The sequence below is a fragment of the Erinaceus europaeus genome, chromosome 20 (assembly GCF_950295315.1).
Source record: "Erinaceus europaeus chromosome 20, mEriEur2.1, whole genome shotgun sequence".
NCBI classification, from domain to species: domain Eukaryota; kingdom Metazoa; phylum Chordata; class Mammalia; order Eulipotyphla; family Erinaceidae; genus Erinaceus; species Erinaceus europaeus.
In genome coordinates, this window is record NC_080181.1 from 45,533,965 (window position 1) to 45,557,027 (window position 23,063).

General features: G+C 48.6%; 1 protein-coding gene across 2 annotated transcripts in view; it reads left to right on the top strand.

The window, feature by feature from the left end:
* Positions 1 to 23,063, top strand: part of PCSK6 (proprotein convertase subtilisin/kexin type 6) — a 160,062-nt gene that overhangs the window by 87,290 nt on the left and 49,709 nt on the right. For both annotated transcript variants that reach the window (XM_060179302.1, XM_060179303.1), the window contains exons 7-11: positions 8,324 to 8,496; positions 14,386 to 14,598; positions 17,749 to 17,849; positions 19,044 to 19,147; positions 22,132 to 22,249. In XM_060179302.1, the coding sequence (XP_060035285.1) occupies positions 8,324 to 8,496; positions 14,386 to 14,598; positions 17,749 to 17,849; positions 19,044 to 19,147; positions 22,132 to 22,249 (709 nt within the window). The remainder of the gene's footprint in view (positions 1 to 8,323; positions 8,497 to 14,385; positions 14,599 to 17,748; positions 17,850 to 19,043; positions 19,148 to 22,131; positions 22,250 to 23,063) is intronic.

A 23,063-nucleotide genomic window follows, 5' to 3' on the forward strand; every position in this document is an offset into this window, starting at 1 on the left:
GACAAGTGATCCGTCTCGGCAACAGACGACATAAACTTAACAGTTTTGACAAGGCCTGCCGGTGTGTTTTCCCTTCCTTGTGACTTTGGGGATGGCACTGCCTTTTCTCTGGCTTGTGTTGTTGTAAGAAGAGTTGGCATCATATATCTCACACGTGATGTGTGTGACTTGATTGTTTACACCATCTGCTAGGCTCTAGGCCAACAGTAGGTTGGTAACAGTTATGTGCTGGGGAATCAAGAGTAAGACGTTAAGTTTTCATGGTGTGTGGAGATCAGCACCCTGAGCCCCGGCCTTATTCAGGAGTCCGCTACACTGCTTCCAGGTAGGCAAGCCTGGGGGACTTGTTCCATGTGGATTCTCTGAGGGACCCGAACTGTCCACTGGGGAGGGGGTGGGCAGGGGTAAAACTTAACAGTACTGTGAGTTTAACTTTCTTTTCCTTTTCTCTTTCTTCCTTTCTTTCTTTCTTTCTTTCTTTCTTACTTCCTTTCTCTCTCTCTTTCTTTCTTTCTCTCTCTTTTTTAATCTTGATTATTGAGTTTTCAGAAAAGTCATGACACATTTTTGTATAGAAAAAAAAACAAAAAACATCAAGGCAGGGTTAGATAGTATAATGGATATACAAAGAGACTGTCTCATTCCTGAGGCTCCAACGTCCCGGGTTCAATCCTCTGCACCACCATGAACTAGAGCTAAACACTGTTCTGGTAAAAATAAATAAATAAATAAATAAATAAATAAATTTAAAAATAAAAAATACATCATGGGTGCCACGCTGTAACACAACTGGTTAAACACACAGTACTAAGCACAAGGATCCGGGTTCAAGGCCCCCCCCCCCAGCCCCTACAAGTGATGAACCAGGTGTGCAGGTGTCTGTCTTTCCCTCTCCCTCTCTATCTCCCTGTCCCTCTCAATTTCTCTCTATTCTGTCCTATAAAATGGAAAAAATAATGGCCACCAGGAGCAGTGGATTTGTAATGCTGGCACCAGTGATAACCCTGGAGGCAAAAAAAAAAAAAAAAAGAAAAAATACATCATGACTTTCCCAACAACTCAATATTTATTTATTAAATGTGGTATGAGAGGGGAAGAAGAGAGGGTGAGGAAGAGGGAGAAAGAGAGAGAGATCTGTGGCATTGTTTCATTGCTTATGAAACTTCCCCACTGCAGGTGGAGACTAGGAGCTTGAACCTGGGTTGCTGTGCTTGGTAACATATGCCCTCCAACCTGGTGTGTCATCTTCTAGCTCTTTCTCTCCTCCCTTCCTTCCTTTCTTTCTTCCTTCCTTCCCTTCTTCACTGGGGCCTTTCACCTGTTCCATTTCACTACTCCCAGGCTGCTGTTTCGAGAGAGAGAGAGAGATGGAAAGACATCATGTCACCTCCCATCTGATGCCAGGACTCCAACCTGGACCACACACAGCAGGGCTCATGCCCTACCCCGCTGAGCTATCCTTTGGGCCCCAACACTGTGGTGTTTTACCCACAAATCCATCAGGTCCTGCATAGCACAGTCTTCCTTCTGGAAAACCCTCACCCCTGCGCCTTGTGCCCACAGCTGGGTCCTCAGGGTGGAGGGGCTCTGGCACCGGCACCAGGCAGCTGGAGAGGGCACCCTCACAGCCAGGCATGGCTTTGCCACCGAATGAGCTGCCCAAGTTATTTCTGTGCCTGGCAGTTTCTGGTAAACTGGGCCTTCATTTTTTCCTGCTTTCGTGCCATTTGGCATCCCCAGGGCCTCACTGACAACTCATATTGGAAGAGCAGGTCTCAACTGAAAATATTTGTGTCGCTGTTGGCAACTTGCCACTGTGGGGAGTGAGATGCTTTGTGAAGACTTCAATGGAGCCCACTCTGCTCCAAGATGGTGGGCGTGGAGAGAGGTGTTAGGACAGCAATCTGGCCCCATGGCTCTTTTTTTTTTAACTTTATTAATTTGATAGGATAGAGAGAAATTGAGAGGGAAGGGGGCTAGAGAAGGAGAGAGAGAAACAGCTAGACATCTGCAGCACCGTTTCACCATTTATGAAGTTTGCCCCCTGCAGGTAAGGACTCAAGGTTTGAACCTGGATCCTTGCGCATGGTAACATACACACAGCTCAGTCCCTCCCCCCCCCCTTTTTTTTTTTTTTTTTTTTAAGATTTTAGTTATTTATTAATGAGAAAGATGAAAGAAGAGAAAAAGAAAGAGATTACCAGAGCATCACTCTGGCAATGTGATGCTGGGGATGGAATTTGGGACCTCATACTTGAGAGTCCAATGCTTTACCCACTGCACCACATTTTCCTTGATTGTATTTTATTAAAAAAACAATTAATTATTTTTTCTATTATTGGATAGAGACATAGAGAAATTGAGAGGGGAGGGGGAGAAAGAGAGTGAGAGAGACAGACACTTGCAGCACTGCTTCACCACTCATGACGCTTTTCCCCTGCAGGTAGGGAGCAGGGGCTTGAACCTGTATCCTTGTGCACTGTGATGCGTGGTGTATGCACTTAACCAGGTATGCCACTGCCTGGCCCCTGATTTTATTTCACTTTAATTTATTTGAGAGAGATAGATGCCACAGCACTGAAGCTTCCTTTCACCAGGAGTGGCCAGCTTGAACCTAGGTCATGCACATGGCAAAGCAGCGCACTACCCAAGTGAGCTATTTTTCTGGGACACCTCCCCCCCCCCTTTTTTTTTAAACATATTTTGGATGCCCATGAGCATCTTTGTTCAAAAATAAGCATTTCTGGCACCTTTAACTTGCATGGAGCAGCCCTGAGATGGCAGGTTAAGTTTCACCACTAAAGCGTCAGAAGCAGATGTGGCTGCTGGTGTGATCATTGGGCTCTCCTGACCTCGGACAGTCCACTGTTGAATGTCAAGAGCTCAAAGGAAGATGCATATAACAGTGGTTTCTTGGGCAGAACCACAGGCCAGGGCCTCAACTTGTAGCTCACCCTCTCTGCTACCCCAATGGTGTGTGAAAGAGGGCTTCTTGGAATTTGAGGCACTGGCTTAAGTGGCACAGAGCTGAACTTCCATCCCCACTCTCCTCTCTGCCTGGCCTCAGCTACTCTTATCTTCACCGCATCACCCCAAATCGCCACATACACTGGGGTGGCCTCACTCTGGGAGAAGTGAGGAGGTGGCTCTGTCCCCTTGCTGTGAGGTGCGTCTCAGTGACTGGACAGTGGTGACTCCCCAGAGCTGTTGCAAGTCTGACTCCCCAGAGCTGTTGCAAGTCAGACAGCACAGGGCCTGTCCTCCAAGTCCACTTGAGATTCATAATGAAACATCCTGAGCAGGGGGGGGGTCTCAGCCACAGACATTTCTTGCTCACAGCTCTGGAGACTGGGAGTTCAAAATCAAGGTGCCAGCCCCTGCCATTCCCTGGGAGGGAGGGGCCCACTTCCACATTGTGGCTCCCACCTCTGCTTTCTGAATGGAGACAGACGCAAGTTCTCTGCTGGCTCTGAAGGTCACTGATCCCCTTATGGGGGCCCCATCCTCACGACTCCATCTAGACCTAACCACCTCCTCAAGGGTTTACCTCCAAATGCCATCACATTGGGGGTTAGGGCTTTAACATGTGAGTTTGGGGTGGGGGAGGAGTGGGATGCAAATGTTTAGGCCATCACAAGTAGTCAAGAAAGGAGTTTAAAGGGCTGGCAAGATAGCTCACTTGGGAGGGTGTCTGCTTTGCATACACATGATCCCGGTTCCAACCCCACCCTGACTGCTCTGGGGAAAATTTCAGTGTTGTGGTGTATTTCCTGCTCTCTCTCCCACCCACCCTATCTGTGTGTGTGTGTGTGTGTGTGTGTGTGTGTGTGTGTGTGTGTGTGTGTCTTCATGTGTATATACATACAAACACATATGGTAGAAGCAGAGAAAAATCAAGAGGGAAGAAGCTGTAGAGGGAGGGAGACAGAGACACCTGCAGACTTGCTTCACCGCTTGTGAAGTTTTCCCCCTGCAGGTGGGGAAGCCGGGTCCTTGTGCACTTACCACTGCCTCGCCCTTCTCTCTAGGTATCTCTGTCTTAGCCTCCATATTAAAAAAAAAATTGTATTAATAGATGGAGAAGCAGGAGAGATAATGGGTTGTGTTGGGGTTAACTGTTTCTCCCTCTTTTCATTCTTTCCTTCCCTCCCTCCTTCCCTCCTTCCTTCCTTCCCTTCTTCCTTCCTTCCACCCTTCCTTTCTCCCTCCCTTCCTTCTTTCCTTCCTTCCTTCGTTCCTCTCTGTCTCTCTGTCTCTCTCTGTCTCTCGTTCGTTCCTTCCTTCCTTCCTTTCTTCCTGCTTGTCGCCAGGATTTTATCACTCTGGACTGACCTTATTTTCTGCCCCATAGCACCCGGTGTATCCTCACAGCCTCTGCCCTGTGGTTTTCTACTTGACATGGCAGTCCTTTAAACCTCAAGGGGGGAAGTCACTGTTCCGTTTTTATTTTTCTTTTGCGCTCTGGAGCCTCATGGGCGTGTGATTCCACTGCTCCTGGCAGATGATTTTGGTTTCCCCTTTTAATTTTATACAGATGGAGAAAGAGGAGGAGAAGAACCAGGGCACTGTTCCACTGTCCATGGAGCTTCCCCTGGTGTCGGGTCTTGAACCCAGGTCCTTGAGTTTGCTTGTTTAGTGCTTATTCTATGTGGAGACTGATTCTGGGATATAGAACAGATCACCCCAGTCCAGTCTAAAGGAAGCAGGAGACACCCCTCCCCCCAGTCTCAGGGTGGAGAGCCTGCAGAGGGACCCCCAGAGAAAGAATGCTGTCTACAGTGGGGGCTACAACAGTGAACAATCAGGCCTCAGAAGCGTCTTCCACAGCCCAGGGCAGGATTTGGAGAGTTCATGGGGGAGCTCGGAAAGAAAGCACATGCTTCAGGCAAAGGCAAAGCCTAGAAGAAAATAACCAAAATATTATCACAAGCCATGCCTTAGTTCCCGGACTCCACAGGAGAGCCAGTGTTACTTTAATAATCACAGCGCTTCCCCTCCATTACGTCTGAAACAGCTCAAGGATTTAAGATCCGTTTTGATGAGAGACTTGCCAGAGCTGGGCCTGGTTGGGAGGGGCTGAGAGGGGCCTGAGGGAGCTATGGTGCTGAGATACCCCCAACCCCCCAGTGCTTGAGTGGGGCAGGATGGCTGAGACTTGGAGCAGCCACCAGTCCCAGGCAGGGCATGCTGCTGACCATTATGGCTAGGGGACCAGCATTCCCAGTCACATGGGGCACAGAAACTGGCCCTCCAGAAGATGTCTGTCTTGGGGGGGCTGGGGGGGTCCAAGTCTGCTATGTGCAGACCATGTGGTCACATACAGGCCAACAGGGATCAGGGAGGGGCACCCCTGATCAGGAGATGCTGTGGTCTGCTTATTCCTTCTTTTATTTTTTAAATTTTTAAATATTATTTATTTATTGTTGGGTAGAGACAGAGAGAGATTGAGAGGGGAGTGGAGATAGAGAGTCAGAGAGACACCTGCAGCCCTGCTTCACCACTTGCAAAGCTTTCCTTCTGCAGGTGGGGACCAGGGGCTTGAACCTGGGTCCTTGCACACTGTAATGTGTGCACTCAACCAGGTGTGCCACCGCCTGGCCCCATTATCCCTTCTTCTTTGGAGGTGCTCTAGAGAAAGCTGTGGCCACCCCACCACCCTCTGCCCATAAACACTTTCTACAGACCCTGAAGGGAATGAGGTACCAGAGAAACAGTTTCAAACACCCCCCCCCTCAGTATTTCTGCTTTACAATCGTTCAGATTCTTCCATCTCTTCACTTTTACACAAGACCTGTGTTCATTGCCTCTTTTTTAAATATTTATTTGTTTATTCCCTTTTGTTGCCCTTATTTTATTGTTGTAGTTAATAGTTATTGATGTTGTCGTTATTAGATAGGACAGAGAGAAATGGAGAGAGGAGGAGAAGACAAGAGAGGGGGAGAGAAAGACAGACGCCTGCAGACCTGCTTCACCTCCTGTGAAGCGACTCCCCTGCAGGTGGGGAGCTGGGGGCTCAAATTGGGATGCTTACGCTGGTCCTTGCGCTTTCTGCCACGTGTGCTTAACCCACTGTGCTACCTCCCGACTCCCTTTTTTTTTTTTTTGAAGGTTAATGGCTTACAGTACAGTTGTTGGCACGTGGGTACAGTTTCTCATCTCACTGAGATAGGTGTTTGCAAAGCACTCTCACCTCCAAAATAGACCCATCATCGTGCACCAGGACCTAAAAGTCCCCCCACGCCCTCCTCTCTGCCTGCTTTCCCCGGAGTTCTTTGCTCTGCTGCAGTACACCAAACCAGTCCAAGTTTTATTTTGTGTTTCCCCTTTCTGTTCTTCTTTCTTCTTTCTTAAGTTCTGCCCATGAGTGAGCTCATCCCATATTCATCCTTCTCTTTCTGGCTTATCTTCAAGAATCCTTCCAGCTCCATCCAAGATGAAGTGAAGAAGGTGACGTCATCATTCTTAACAGCTGAGTAGTACTCTGTTGTGCATATAGTCCACAACTTTCTCAGCCACTCTGAATGTAATCCACAGAGGATTCTCGCTGTTAAGACAGAAGGCAGATGTCTGTGTTGGTTTTGCAGCTGCTGTTCTAGAGGCAGCCACAGGCTGAGCTTTATCAGTGGGGTCCTCAGGCCCTCCCCTGAAGCCCACCCCCTTTTTTTTAACCAGAGCACTATTCAGCTTAAGGAGGTACCAAGAGTTGAACTTGGGGCCTCTGAGCTGCAGGCATGAAAGAGTTTTCGCACAGCCGTTCTGCTGTCTCTCTGACCCCTGGTGCTATTTTATACAGACTGTGCACTTAGCAGATCCTACTGCCTTTTGTACGTCATAGGGTTATCTAGATTCTATGTGTGATTGGTGTGGTTTGGGGGGTGGTCAAGAAGGACTGAGTCATTTTTCCATGTGGACAAATGATCCTTGCTATCCAACTATTATGCCGTTTTGACTGATGAAAAGCTTCGTAAGAAGGCATGGCTGACATCAACAATGGCAATAATAATAACCACAACGAGGCTACAACAACAAGGGCAACAAAAGGGGGGAAAAATGGCCTCCAGGAGCGGTGGATTCATGGTGCAGGCACTGAGCCCCAGCAATAACCCTGGAGGGAAAAAAAAAAAAGAAGAAGGCATGGCTGTCAGATTGGGGGTGGGGGGAGGATGGAAGGGGAGACCTGTATCTGTGAAATAGCGACATAGCTTTTTTGTTTTCTTTTTTTGATATTTACTTATTTGTTTATTTTCCCTTTTGTTGCCCTTATTGTTTTTTTTATTATTGTTGTAGTTATTGTTGTTATTGATGTTATCCTTGTTAGATAGGACAGAGAGAAATGGAGAGAGATGGGGAAGACAGAGAGGAGGAGAGGAAGATAGACACCTGCAGACCTGCTTCACCACTTGTGAAGTGACTCCCCTGCAGGTGAGGAGCCGGGGGCTTGAACCAGGATCCTTAAGCCAGTCCTTGAGCTTTGTACCGCCTGCGCTTAACCCGCTGCACTACTGCCCAACTTCCTTTCTTTTGTTTTTTTGTTTTGTTTTTGTTGTTTGTTGATCTCCAGGGCTTCATTACTCCTGGCTGAATTTTTCAGAGAGAGAAGGGGGCCCAGTGGACAGAGAAAGACACCACAGTATCAGGGCTTCCTCCAATACAGTTGGGAGCCCGTAGGGTCAAACTGGGGACATGTCCTGGGTAAAACAGGTGTATGGCTTTCTTGTCATTGTTGGCACCATACAATAAAGATACTTTACAGTGTGTCCTATGAGCGGGGGGTAGGTAGCATAATGGTTATACAAAGAGACTCTCATGCCTGATGCTCCAAAATCCCAGGTTCAGTCCCCTGCACCACCATAAGCCAGAGCTAAACAGTGCCCTGGTTTAAAAAAAAAAATCCTTCCCTTTGATAGGACAAAGAGAAATTAAGAAGAGAGGTAGAGACTGACAGAGAGAAAGAGAGAGACCTACAGACCTGCTTCACCTTGTGTGAAGCTCCTGCCTGTGAGGACCGGGGGCTTGAACCTGAGTTCTTGGACATGATAACATGTGTGCTCAACTGGGTGCACCACCACCTGACCCCCTGAGGCCTTTTATTTCACTTATTTATTGGTGAAACTGGGGTCTCAAGCATACCCACTCCCAGCACTCTGGGCCTCCTTTGCATTCATGCAGACAGACCTGCACGGAACCTGGTCAGCTCTCTGTGACCCTCAGGTGTCACCTTCACTCTCACACCCCAGCCAGTACAGGTGGGGAGAAAGCTTTCCCAGAAGCCCTGTGGCTGGAGGCGGGGCTCTCGGTAGCCACACCCCCTCTGCACCTGCAGGCATCCGCATGCTGGATGGCGATGTGACCGACGTGGTGGAGGCTAAGTCCCTGGGCATCCGACCCAACTACATCGACATCTACAGCGCCAGCTGGGGGCCGGACGACGACGGCAAGACAGTGGACGGGCCTGGGCGGCTGGCCAAGCAGGCCTTCGAGTATGGCATCAAGAAGGTGCGTGAGGCCGCCTTGGACATGGACAGGAGCCCGGGACACCCTCCCGGAAGAGGTGGGAGACAGCCCAGCCCAAAGAGCACACGCTGTGCCGTGCATGGGCCTGGGTTCCAGGCCCCAGCACCACAGGGGGAGCACCATGCATGGGGCAACTTCTTGAGTGGTGCTGTCTCGATCTGTGTCTCTCACCCTCTGTCTAAAAAATCATAAGAGGTCGAGCGGTGGTGCACCCAATAGAGTACATGTATTACCGTACACAAGGACCTGGGTTCAAGCTCCCGGTCCCCACCTGCAGGGGAAAAGCTTCACGAGTGGTGGGACAGTGCTGCAGGTATCTCTCCTTCTGTCTGTCCTCTCTTCAACTTTATCTCTGTCTCTCACCCCCTGTCAAGAAAAGGATAAAAGGGAAAAGAAATGATTCCCAGGAGAGGCAGAGTTGTACAGGCACCTAGTCCCTGCTACCCTGCCAGTGCCCCCCCCCCCAAAAAAAGCATTTTCTACCCCTGGGGGGTGGGAAGGGAGATGGTTATGTAAAAGCACATTTGTGGATTAGGCTTCAAAGTTTCAGGTTCAGTGTCCCACACCAATGTAAGCCAGAGTTGAGCAGTGTTCTGGTTAAAAAAAAAGGAAAAGGAAAAAGAAAGGCAGCACTTAGCTGAGGGAGTAGTATGTAATGAGGGAGTAGTATAATAATGATGGGCCAGGCAGTAGCACAGCAGGTTAAGCACACATAGTGACATAGTGTGAAGTGCAAGGACTGGCGCAAGTATCCTGGTTCGATCCCCGGCTCCCCACCTGCGGGGGGCGGGGTGCTTCACAAATAGTAAAGCAGGTTTGCAGGTGTCTGTCTTTCTTTACCCCCTTGCTGTTTTCCCCTCCTCTCTCTGTCCAATCCAACAACAAAATGGAAAAAAGATGGCCACCAGGAGCAATGCACTCCTAGTATAGGCACCGAGCCCCAGCAATAACCCTGGAGGCAAAAAAGAAAGAAAGAAGGAAGGAAGAAAGGAAGGAAGGGAGGAAAGGAAGGAAGGAAGGAAGAAAGAAAGGAAGAAAGAAAAGACTTTCATGCCTGAGGCTCTGAGGTTCCAGGTTCAATCCCCAGAACCATCCTATGCCCAGAGCTGAGCAGGTCTCTGGTCTCTCTCTCTCTTACCCTCTCTCTCTGTATCTCTTATTAAATAAAATATTTAATGGTATATTAATGTAAATATTTAATATATATGACCATATATATTGGGTTATCAGAAAAGTCAGGACATATTTTTGCATAGAAAACAGAAAAATATGTCATGACTTTTCTGACAATCTGTTATGGAGGGGGAAGGGGACAGATCCTCTGAGCAGAGGTGGGGGGGTGCTGGCGAGCTCCCTCCACAGGACCTCCCCACTGGTCGCTCTGACCATTCATTCTGGAACTGCAACTCCTGTGGCTGGATGGAGGTTGGGGAGGGCAGCAACCCTGGCCGGGCCCCAGCTCTCACAGGCCGGGTGGCAAGTTGATTTCTGGCCGAGGACAGCTTCTTGGAGCAGAAAGCTAAGCTGTGGTCAGCATCCGGGTGGCCCCACTAGGCCCAGCCAGGGCGTCACAGTTGGCCTGACCGTGCTGGCAGGGGCCAGGCCGGAAGTCCTTGCAGCCTTAGGGCAGTACCAGTACCTCCTTTTTGGGGGAGAATGGAAGAGTGGGCTGCCAGGGCAGGAGAGTAGGGTCAAGCCCATTTTATTATTTTTTAACAAAACTCATGGTGTTTTAATATTTTATTTATTGGATAGAGACAGAGAAATCAAGAGAAAAGGAGGAGAGAACAGAGAGACACCTGCAGACCTGCCCAGCTCTACTTTATTATTTTTAATTTAAATGTGTTCTGTAACCAGAGCACTGCTCAGCTCTGGCTAATGGTGGTGCTGGGGATTTGAACCTAGGGCCTCAGACATGAGCCAATCTGCTATTTCCCTATTTTTTAAACAGTTTCAAAAGTCTTATATTTTTGTATCTGTATGCAGTGAGTAAATTGTCTTTCATAAATAGCTAATAAATCAGGGATGGAGAGAGTTTGCCGGGTAGAGCACACAATTTACCGAGCACAAGGACCAGGGTTCAAGTCCCTGGCACCACACAGGAGTAGCTTTATTTATGCATGATGGTGCCATGTTGTGGTGTCTCTCCTTCTCTTTTTGTGTACGTCTCTCTCTCTCTCTCTCTCTCTCTCTCTCTCTGTACCTCTTTCTATCTGAAATTAAAAAGGGAAGTGGTGGAATCCTGTAGACTCAACAGCCCAAAAGTCAATAAATCAAAAAGTCTCAGCCTTCCTTCCAAGTCATGTACCCTATCTGGTGGATTCTCCTATTTGTTTGGTTTCTGCTTGACTTAAAAAAAAATGGCAGGGTGGGGGGAGCCAGGTGGTAGTGCACCTGATTGAGTGCACATGTTACAATGCACCAGGACCCAGGTTCAAGCTCTCCATCCCCACCTGCAGGATGAAAGCTTGGTGAAGCAGTGTTTCAGGTGTCTCTCTGACTCCCTCTCTATCTCACCCTTCTGGGTGAGATTTCTTTTTTTTTTTCTTTCTTTTTTTTTTTTTATTGATGGGTGTTAGGATCCTGGTTCCATCCCGGGCTACCCACCTGCAGGGGAGTCACTTCACAGGCGGTGAAGCAAGTCTGCAGGTGTCTATCTTTCTCTCCTGCTCTCTGTCTTCCCCTCCTCTCTCCATTTCTCTCTGTCCTATCCAACAACAATGACAACAAAAATAACTACAATAGAACAACAAGGGCGACAAAATGAAATCAATAAAATTAATATAAAAAACTCCTTAGTATACCTCAAAGGTCACCAAAGAATGAGACCTGAGGCCACAAGGAAGGCAGGGAGTTACCTTTACTTTAGGTTAACAGGCAGATTTCTGGGTGAGATTTCTGGCTGCCTCTATCCAATAAATAAATAAAGATAATTTAAAAATTATAAAAGAGGGAGAAAGCTATTTTCATGAGGGGGGGAATGGAGGGAGAGAGAGAGAGAGAGATACCAGAGCACCACTCAGCACTGGTACTTGGTGGTGCCAGGGATTGAACCTGGGACCCCTGGAACCTCAGGCTTGCAAGTCTGCTGCTCTGCCACTTGGCTGTCTCCCCAGTCCTGGTGTGTTATATGAGGGAGAGACCAGAGCACCACTGTGTCATATCTGGCTCCCTACCTGCAGGGGAGTCGCTTCACAGGCGGTGAAGCAGGTCTGCAGGTGTCTCTCTTTCTCTCCCCCTCTCTGTCTTCCCCTCCTCTCTCCATTTCTCTCTGTCCTATCTAACAACATCAATAACAACAACAATAATAACTACAACAATAAGACAAGGGCAACAAAAGGGAAAATAAATAAATATTAAAAAAAAAGAAAAACATCAAGGGCAACAATCCTTACCTGCCCTAGAAGTAGCCTACTGACGTCAGCCAGTTTGCAGCTTGACTGGATAGGTGGTTAGTTGATTGATCAATCAATTGTTTTTTTTTTTAGTTTCTTTTTAAAAAATATTTATCTATTCCCTTTTGTTGCCCTTGTTGTTTTATTGTTGTAGTTATTGATGTCATTGTTGTTGGATAGGACAGAGAGAAATGGAGAGAGGAGGGGAAGACACAGAGGGGGAGAGAAAGACAGACACCTGTAGACCCACTTCACCGCCTGTGAAGCGACTCCCCTGCAGGTGGGGAGCCGGGGGCTCAAACCGGGATCCTTATGCCGGTCCTTGTAATTTGCGCCGCATGTGATTAACCCGCTGCGCTACCGCCCGACTCCCTGTGGTTCTTCTTTAGTTTTATTCTGTTGTATTATTTTTTTTTTATTGCCACTAGGACTATCACTGGGGCTCAGTGCCTGCATGATGAATCCACTGCTCCTACCTGCCATTTTCTCCCTCCCTTCCTCTTTTTCACAGAGACAGAGAGAAATTGAAAGGGGCAGAGAGAGAGAGAGAGAGACACCTGCGGCACTGCAACACTACTCAGAAAGCTTCCTCCCTGCAGGTGGGAGGCGGGGGCTTGAACCATGGTCCTTGTCCATAATAATGTGTGCACTCGACCAGGTGCACCTGCATCCTTTCTTTCCACTCTTGATGTCACTTGAGGTTCACAGAGGGACCTATGCCACATTGGAAAGCCAGCACTGCTGAGATGGGCATTCTCTTCTCCCCCAAATTTCCAGGGGCGTCCTCCCCCCCGGGGGCTGTCAGGAGAGTGAGGGCATGGCAGAGGGGACCATGTGGCACCCTGTCATTCCCATCACTGTCTCTAGAAATACCAGGATCCTTTCATGGGCTGTGCTAGTCACTCCAGAGTAAAATATGCCATCAGGGGAACCTTAAATTGCAGCTGTCGAGCGCTGTCACTGTGAATTCTCCCGGAAATGAGTGAGTCTCGAGCCGTGCCACGTCCCCATCTGTTCGTCCTCCTTGGTGCCCTGCTTGTCACCAGCAGTCTTGTCCCGTAAATTCTGGCTGATCCAGTGACTGATGCAGCACAGCTGTCACTGCGCAGAGAAAGGTGCTCCACGCCTGTCCTGAAGCAGCCGTGTCCCCAGAGAGCTGGTCCCCAGAAAGGACACTGAATGTCAACATCACTGAAAACACTAGCCTTGCCCAACTGCTGGTGTTTGCTGCCTTCTCAGAGGGGGGTATTTTTACACTGACTTATTTTTTTATGTAGAGACGGAGAGGCAGAAAGGCAGCAGAGGATTGAAAGGGACCATGGCACCAAAGTTCCCTTCAATGCAGTGGCAGCCAGGCTTCAACCTGGATTGTGCACATGGCAAACCAGAGAACTGGCCAACGGAGCTATTTTGCAGACCTGGGGTCTTTATTTTTTCAAATGTGATGTCCGAGATAGAACACTGGGCTTCCTGCCTGCATGATCTCACACTGAGCACCCTCTCAAGACCACACCAATATTTTCACACCTTCGAGAGGAGTAGGAGATAGATACGTAGGTAGATAGATAAGTGTGTGAGAAGGAACACCACAGCACGGCTCCACTGTCCCTAGAGCTTCCTCTCCCCCATCCCCAACCTTTGCTGCCCCTGGCGTTCCCATGTAGTACCAGAGACTTGGACCAGGCATCGAGAATTATCGCTCAGTCCCAGTAAAGGACTTTGTTTGTTTGTTTGTTGTTGTATAAGCCAAGACCTTGCACGTACCTAATTTCACCACTTCCAAGCACTTATTCACTACCTCTACCCAAAATAAATAAATAATTAATAAATAAATAATTTTTAAAATAATAATTACAGGGCTGGGAGTGTGGCACATCTGATTAAACACACATATCACCATGCACAAGGACCCAGATTCGAGGACCCAGGTTCAAGCCCCTGGCTCCCCACCTGCAGGGGAGTTAGTTGCTTCACAAGCAGCGGTGAAACAGGTCTGCAGATGTCTTTCTCTCCCCGTCTCTGTCTTCCCCACCTCTCTCCATTTCTCTCTGTCCTATTCAACAATGATGACACTAATAACAACAGCAATAATAACTACCACAACAGCTAAAAAAAAAACAACAAGGACAACAAAAGGGGAAATAAATAAATATTAAAAATTGTAAAAATAAATAAATAAAACTTTAGAGCAGAGGGTAGATGTATAATGGTTATGAGAAAAGTCTCTCATACCTGAGGTTCCATAGTCCCAGGTTCAATACCCTACACCACCATCAACCAGAGCTGAGCAGTGCTCTGGTAAAAAAAAAAAAATCAATCAATTAATTAATTAATAATGACCTAAACAGAGCCCAAAGAACCACAGCTGTGACGACCTGGTCTGGGGCAGCCTTCTGAGTCCCTCCAGAGGTGCCCTGAAACGGGATGCCAGGTTAATCCTGTCCCCTCCGTCTCTCTGTTCACCACCCACCCCCAGGGCCGCCAGGGCCTGGGCTCCATCTTCGTGTGGGCCTCGGGGAACGGCGGGCGTGAGGGCGACTACTGCTCGTGCGACGGCTACACCAACAGCATCTACACCATCTCCGTGAGCAGCACCACCGAGAACGGCTACAAGCCCTGGTACCTGGAGGAGTGCGCGTCCACGCTGGCCACCACCTATAGCAGTGGGGCCTTCTATGAGCGCAAGATCGTGAGTTGCCCTGGCAATGGGGGGAGGGGGGAGATGGTCGGGATGCAGACGTCAGCCTGCCATCTCCTAACTGTAAGATGTAGGGCCGGGAGGCGGCGCACCTGGTTGAGCACACACATTACCATGTGCAAGGACCCAGGTTCAAGCCTCTGCTCCCCACCTGCAGGGGAGAAGCTTTATGAGTGGTGAAGGAGGCCTGCAGGGATCTCTTTCTCTCTCCCTCCCTTCTCAATATTTCTTTGTCCAGTTTAAGAAAAAAAGAGGGGTGGGGATAGATAGTATAAAGGTTATGCAAAGAGACTCATGCCTGAGGCTCTTAAGTTCCTGGTTCAGTCCGCTGCACCACCATAAATCAGAGCTGAGCAGTACTCTGGGTGGAAAAAAAGAAAGAAAGAAAAAAAAAAAGGATGAAAGGAAGGGAGGAAAGAAATGGCCAATAGAAGTGATGAACTTGTACTGCCAGCACCAAGCCCCAGCAATAACCCTGGTGGAAATAAAATAAATGAAACGAAGAAAAAGAAACTTTTTTAAAAAATGTGCCAAGTCAAGACGCGAGTACCAACCTCGTCCATCAGTGAGCTTGCACCATTCCCCTGGCAACCTACCCTGGGAGCCTTTCTGTTTTTTGCACAAACACATACCAATTAAAACCCGCTCTGCCTTTAGCAGGCTAAAAATACCCGGTAAGACTGGGGTGTGTGCACCGTCTGATGCCCCCTTTTAGCTCTCTCTCAACGTCTGTGGTTGTCAGCCTTGGGCTCCAACTGGCCCCTTTGATTTTGACATAGAGGAGAGTTAAGAGAGAAATCACAGTTTAATCATAAGTTTTTCTAGTCCCGCGTGTTGGGAAGCCAAGTTTTCTTGCTAGGAAAAGACTTTGCCTGGAGGCAGGCTGGCGGATGATGGTCTGTCTCTGCCACTTGTTGCAATCAGCCTCGCTGTGGGTTACCCTTCAAAAAGTGAATGGTTTCAGGCCTGGATGGGCAGCTGCTTAAGAGCACATATTACAATGTGCAAGGACCTGGATTCAAGGGCTAGGTCCTCACCTGCAAGGGGGAAGCTTCATAAGCTGTGAAACAGGGCTACAGGTGTCTCTCTCTCTCTCCCCCTCTGTCTCAGTTTCTCTCTAACCTATCAAATCTAAGAAGTGGGGGCAGGTGGTGGTGCACAAATTACAGTATGCAAGGACCCAGGTTCAAACCTTCAGTCCCCACCTGCAGGGAGGGAAGTTTCAAAGGCAAAGAAGCAGGCTTGCTGGTGTCTCTCTGTCTCCCTTTCTTTTCTCTTTTTAAAAGTATTTTGTTTCTGCGGTAGCACAACAGGTTAACCACACGTGGCACAAAGCACAAGGACCAGTGTGAGGATTTCGGTTCGAGCCCCCGGCTCCCCACCTGCAGGGGAGTCGCTTCACAAGTGGTGAAGCAGGTCTGCAGGTGTCTATCTTTCTCTCCTGCTCTCTGTCTTCCCCTCCACTCCCCATTTCTCTCTGTACTATCTAACAATGACAACAATAATAACTACAACAATAAAACAAGGAAGGCCAACAAAAGGGAATAAATAAATAAAAATAAAAATAAATGTTAACGGATTGTAATGAAAAAGATGCAGAGAGTTAGATACAGAGAGACCAGAGCACTGCTCAGCTCTGGCTGATGGTGGTGCTGGGAATTGAACCTGACACCTCAGAGCCTCGAGCATGGAAGTCTTTTGCAGAACCACTGTACAGTCTCCCCTTTCTATCTCCTTCTTCCCTCTCAATGTCTCCTAGTCCCTACCCAGAAATAAACACACACACACACACACACACGTTTTTAATGTGGAAAGGAAAAAGTGGTGAATTCGGCATTCAGGCAACAAACCCCACTGATAAATACAAAAACAAAAACAATAACTGGGTGCTGGCAAGACAGCTTACCTGCATGTCACATTTGCTTTGCTTCGAGCATGACGCAGGCTCAAGCCTGGCCTTCACCTCAGTGCTGCTCTCTCTCACTCTTTTTCTTTTTCTTTTTTTGAAAGTTTTCTTTTTTTCTTTTTTCTTTTTTTAGTATTTGTTTATTTATTCCCTTTTGTGGCCCTTATTGTTTAATTGTTGTTGTTATTGTTGTTGTTATTGATGTCATTGTTGTTGGGTAGGACAGAGAGAGATGGAGAGAAGAGGGGAAGACAAAGGGGGAGAGAGAGACACCTGTAGACCTGCTTCACCGCCTGTGAAGCGACCCCACTGTAGGTGGGGAGCTGGGGGCTTGAACCGGGATCCTTACGCCAGTCCTTGCGCTTTGTGCCACCTGCACTTAACCTGCTGTGCTACCGCCTGACTCCCTTCTTTTTATTTTTATATTACAGAATTACATGTCAGCAGGGGTTGGAATCCACACCATTCCTACCATCAAAGTTCTGAATCTTCACTCTCCCCACTGCAATCCACCACAGTTCCCCTAAAGTTGTAGACATGGGCCAACTTTCTTCTCTACAACTATCTGTCCACATTTACACATTGTTGCCCCCCCCTTTTTTTTTGTGATTCAATCCTCTCTCATAACATCATAACTCCCTCCATATGTCCCTAATCCTCATAACTCCCTCCATATGTCCCTCTCTTTTTCTTTCTCTCTCTCTGGGTGCTGATGGAGCTGGAGTGCAGAGTCCTCTTATCTTCATCCTGTCACTTCTCCCCTGCTGGGAGTCTGGATCAAGGTTGTTTATGGGGAGCAGAAAGTAGGAGTTTTCTCTCTCTTTCTGTCTCTAGTCCTATCTTTCTGTCTCAACAAGTCAGCCTGGAGCAGTGAAGATCCATCAAAAAGAAAGAAGGAAAGGAAAAGAGGCGAGAGAGGAACTGTCTGATAGATCACCAGGACACATGCACTTCCCAGGTTCAAGCCCCGCCTCCAGTGTACTGGGGGAAGCTCAGTGCTGTGGATTCTGGCCCGCTCTCCTTCTGTCTCTCTTCCCTTCTGTCCCCACTGAGCTCACCCTCAGGATGGGTCTGCATTTCACAACTAAGATCATTTGGGAGGAGAACCGAGCACAGCCGGGACCTGGGTGCACAGCTGCACCTCTCCCATCCCTGGTACCCAGGGCCTTGGTCTCTGGGGGCAGTCCCTGAATAACCTCGGCCCCTCCCCGCTCAGCCTCCTGTTCCCTCCACAGGTCACCACGGATCTGCGCCAGCGCTGTACTGACGGCCACACGGGGACCTCGGTCTCTGCCCCCATGGTGGCAGGCATCATTGCCCTGGCTTTGGAAGCAAAGTAAGTGTCCCTCCTCTTCCTCCTCCTTTTCCTCCTCACCCTCCTCCTTTTTCTCTTTCTTTTCCCACTCTTCTTCCTGTCTTCCCCCTCTACTTCCTCTCCCTCTTTTTTCTCCTCCTCCTTTCTTGATATTTATGTATTCCCTTTTGTTGCCCGTGTTGTTTTATTATTGTTGTTGTTGGATAGGACAGAGAGAAATGGAGAGAGGAGGGGAAGACAGGGGAAGAGAAAGATAGACACCTGCAGACCTGCTTCACCACCTGTGAAGTGACCCCCCCCCCCCGCAGGTGAGGAGCCAGAGGCTCAAACTGGGATCCTTCCGCTGTTCCTTCTGCTTTGCACCACCTGTGCATAACCTGCTGCACTACCGCCCGACTCCCCTGATATTTATTTTGTGGTGAAATATCCATAACACAAAACTGACCCCCTTAACCATGTTTAAGTGGATGCTTCATTAACATCACCACCCTCCATCTCCAAGACTTGGGGACCCTCCTAAACTGAAGTTGAGTTACGTAAATTTCCAGGTCAGAAAAAGAATTTGTGGCCACACAGCCAGGAGATCAAAAACCACATTTCAGCTTACCCATCCATGTGGAGCTGGCAGTTGCTGGAATTGAGGTTTTGAACAACGCTTCTTCATACTTGGGGCACTTCGATCCCTGGAATGGCCCGCATTGGCATGTTAGTTTGCACGAGGGGGTGAAAGACCATCAAATTCAGATTAAGCAAAGCTACAGCTTCTGATTTCCTGGCCCAGAGCGTTAGCTTCTGTACCCTAAGGCACTTTCTTAAAAACTCTAGATAATTAGTTAGCAGAGTGGGAAGTTGTATCCACATACTCAGCAGTCTGTTCTTGATTCCGTTCAATTCTGGGGAGACATGCAAGGCATGTAAAAACTAGCAAAAAAACTGAAGGAAGGGCAAGCCGCGTTCTATTCCAGCATGCCCTGTAAGAACTGAGTGAAGCGGGTCTGTGGGTGTCTCCCTGTCTCTCTTTCTCCCTGTCTTCCCTTCCCCTCACTTTCTCTCTGTCCTGTCCAATAAATAAGAAAAAAAAAATCCCACTTAAAAAACAAAGAGCTGGTGAAAGAAAGGCCCACTGGAGAGCAGGCTTGCGGGGCTGTCTAGGGTCTAGGCCTGTCGCTGATGGATGGCCGTGACCCCCAGCTGTCTGTCCTCGTGCCCTTACAGCAGCCAGCTGACCTGGAGAGACGTGCAGCACCTGCTGGTGAAGACGTCCAGGCCAGCCCACCTCAAGGCCAGCGACTGGAAGGTTAATGGCGCCGGGCACAAAGGTGCAGTGGCCACTCCCCTAGGATGGGTGGGGTTGGGGGCAGTCACCTCTTCCTGGTGGGTCTGGGGGGGTGGTCTCCGGGTGCCTGGGCCGTGGAAGCAGGTCATTCATCATCAGGTTATGCTGCTGGCATGGCACTTGGACACTTGGGAGAGATTTTCATTCAGTCAAGGCATGGTAGGGAAGACTCCACCCGTTTGCTTTATATTTTTTATTGGTTGATTTATTTTTGGATATAGACAAAGAGAAATTGAGAGGGGAAGAGGAGATAGAAAGGGAGAGAGAGGGGGCCAGGTGGTGGCGCACTGGGTTAAGCACACTTAATGTGAAGCACAAGGACCAGCGCAAGGATCTGGTTCGAGCCCCCAGCTCCCCACCTGTGGGGGGCTTGCTTTACAAGTGGTGAAGCAGGTCTACAGGTGTCTGTCTTTCTCTTCCCCTCACTATCGCCCCTCCTCTCTCAATTTCTCTCTGTCCTATCCAAAAAAAAAAAATTAAAAAAAGGGAAAAATGACTGCCAGGAGCAGTGGATTAGTAGTGCTGTCACTGAGTCCCAGTGAATAACCCTGGAGGCAAAGAAGAAGAAGAGGAGAAGGAGGAGTAGGAAAAGGAGGGGGAGGAGAAAGAAGAAGAAAGAAAGGGAGAGAGAGAGAGAGAGTGACAGACACTTACAGCCTTGCTTCATCACACGCAAAGCTTTCCCCCTGCAGCTGGGCACCAGGGCCTTGAACCCGGGTCCTTGTGCACTGTAATGTGTGCACTTAACCAAGTGTGCTACCACCTGCCCTCCGATTGATTGATTGATTGATTGATTGATTGCTTTGATAGGACCAAGAGAAATTGAGAGGGGAAAGGGAGAGAACAAGGGAGACACCTGCAGCCCTGCTTCACAGCTCATGAAAGTTCCCCCCCCCCATGCAGGTGGGGACTGGGGGCTTGAACCTGGGTCCTTGCACATGATGATGTGTGCACTCAACCAGATGTGCTACCAGCTGGTCCAGGGAGGACTATTTTTAAAAGTTGGTTTATGCAGGACAAATTAAAACTTGTCATTTGCCCTTTGGCACCTGAGCTACATAGTAGAAGCCCAAACCTTTAAAAAAAAAAAAAAAAGTTGGTTTATTAACACAAGGAAGAAAGAAAGAGGAAGAGTGAGAGAATAGACCATCACTTTGGCACATGCCAAGAATCAAACTCAGGACTACATGCTCTTATTTATTCTTTCTTTCTTTCTTTATTTTGCTGCCAAGTTATCTCTAGGGCTCAGTGCCTGCACAACAAATCCACTGCTCCTGGTACCTTTGTTTTTTTGGTTTTTTTTTTTTCTTTCTAACTTCCTTTATTTCTTCCTTCCTTCCTATCTTTCTTCCTTCCTTTTTTTTTTTTTTTATATAGAGACAGTTTCAGATAGAAAAGGAGAGAAAAACCTGCATCATTACTTCACCACTCGTGAAGCTTCTAATGGAGACTGCGGACTTGAACTCAGGTCCTTGTGCATGATAACATGTGTGTTCTATCTAATAGGCTCCTACCTGGCCCTCTGGAGCTAATATTTTTCAGTGTTCAAACCTCTAGCCACTGTGCCATCTCCCTTGTCCCTTGATTATCTTTTCTGAAGCTCAGGTCCAACTATTGTGACACCAAGCCCTATAGGACTATCTAGTTTTTATCTTGTATTTTATTTTGTTTGGTTTAGTCAGTACACTGCTTAGCTCTGCCTTATGGTGAGTGTGCTGGGGACTGAACCTGGGACCTAGGGGGCCTCAGGATCTGAGAATCGGCTGTGTAAGCTGTTGTGTCATCTCCTCCTGGCTGATGTAACTGTCTGTCAGATGTAGGTCAGGCACTGTCTGAACCCCAAGGCCCCCCTTTTCATAAGGAGGCCCCCACTACTCCTCCACTCCCAGGAATGTACCGGAACGGGAGCTGACCTACATTTCAGTGCTGCCCTAATTAAATGGGAGAAACAGACAGAGTCTGGTTTTTGCCCTCGCCCCTGAGATTCCTGCCTGGGCTGAGTGAAATGCCGGCATGGCCAAGATGCACACAACTCACACACTGCCCCACTGTCATCTCTGCGCTCCTGGGGCGTCCAGCAGCAGGGAGGAGGGCAGGCATGCTGAGCACCTGGGTTTCCTGAGCCAACACCATCAGTGTCTGTGTCTCTTCTTTGGGTCAAGATCTAGACTCCAACAGAACCCCCATATGCACACACACACCCCCTTTCTCCCTGTGCTTTTTGTTTGTTTTCCTTTTTAAAATTCATATAAAGAGACAGATTATGAATGGGGAGATAGTATAATGGTTATGCAAAGAGATTCTTATGCTAGAGGCTCTGAGATCCCAGGTTCAGTCCTTCTCACAACAATAAGCCGGAGCTGAGCAGTGCTCTGGAAAGAAAGAGGAAGAGAGAGAGAGACAGAGACAGAGGGAAAGAGAGGAAGGAGAGAGCTTAAGGGACTATCTACTTGAACGCATACATGCGCAAAGACTCGGGTTCAAGCCCCCAGTCCCCACCTGCAGGAGCAGGCTTCATGAGCAGTGGAGCAGTGTTGCAAGTGTCTCTCTCCCAGTCTCCCTTCCCCTCTCAATTTCTCTCTGTTCTATCGAATTAAAAAAGAAGGGGAAAATGGTTGCCAGAAGTACGGGATTCGTTGTGCAGGCACTAAAGCTTAGCCTAGTGAGGGAAAGAGGGAGAGGGAGAGAAAGGAAGGTGGCATAGAGCTTCCTCTAGTGTCATAATATGTTCCATGTAGTGCTGGGAATCAAACCTGGGCTAAGGACATGGTGAGGTAAGCGCACTTCCCCGTGAGCTGTCTCTCCAGCCCCTGACTACTTCCTCCTGTGTAAAGAAGCCTTGACTCCTCTTCCAGAAAGCCCTAGATTTACTTGACCTCGGGCTGGTTCCCCAGCACCATGGCAAGCCCCGGGGCAGGCAGGGGCGTGTAGGGCAGGGAGCTGGGACTGAAGGCCCTGTCTCTCCAGTTAGCCATCTCTATGGTTTCGGCCTGGTGGACGCAGAGGCCCTGGTCCTGGAGGCCAAGAAGTGGAAGGCGGTACCCGCACAGCACATGTGCATCGTGGCTGCAGACAAGAGGCCCAGGTGAGGCAGGGTGCAGGTGGGCAGGTGCGGCAGGCGTGTGAGTGGGTGCGGGGTCCTAGGCTGACACTGCAGATGTGGTCTCTGGCCCACATACACTCTCTCTGTATATTTAAAAAAGAAGGGGGGGGGAAGCGACGGGGTGATTAAAAGTGACCAGGCAGGAGTTGGGTGGTAGCGCAGTGGGTTAAGCACAGGTGGCATGAAGTGCAAGGACCAGCGTAAGGATCCCAGTTCGAGCCCCACGCTCCCCACCTTCAAGGGAGTCCCTTCACAGGTGGTAAAGCAGGTCTGCAGGTGTCTCTTTGTCTCCCCCTCTCTGTCTTCCCTTCCTCTCTCCATTTCTCTCTGTCCTATTCAACAATGACATCAGCAACAACAACAACAGCAATAACTACAACAACAATAAAACAGCAAGGGCAAAAAAAGGGAAAATAAATAATAATTTTAAAAAAGAAAATGAATGGGTGGCTTTAAAAAAAACGTGAGGGAGTCGGGAGGTAGCGCAGTGGGCTAAGCGCAGGTGGCGCAAAGCAGAAGGACTGGTGTAAGGATCCCAGGATGAGCCCCTGGCTCTCCACCTACAGGGGAGTCACTTCACAAGCAGTGAAGCAGGTCTGCAGGTGTCTGTCTTTCTCTCCCCCTCTCTGTCTTCCCTTCCTCTCTCCATTTCTCTCTGTCCTGTCCAACAACGACGACATCAATAACTACAACAATAAAACAAGGGCAGCAAAAAAGGAATAAATAAATAAATAATTTTCAAAAAAAGTGACCAGGGAGAAAGCACAATGCTTTGTGCAAGAGACGTTCATGCCTG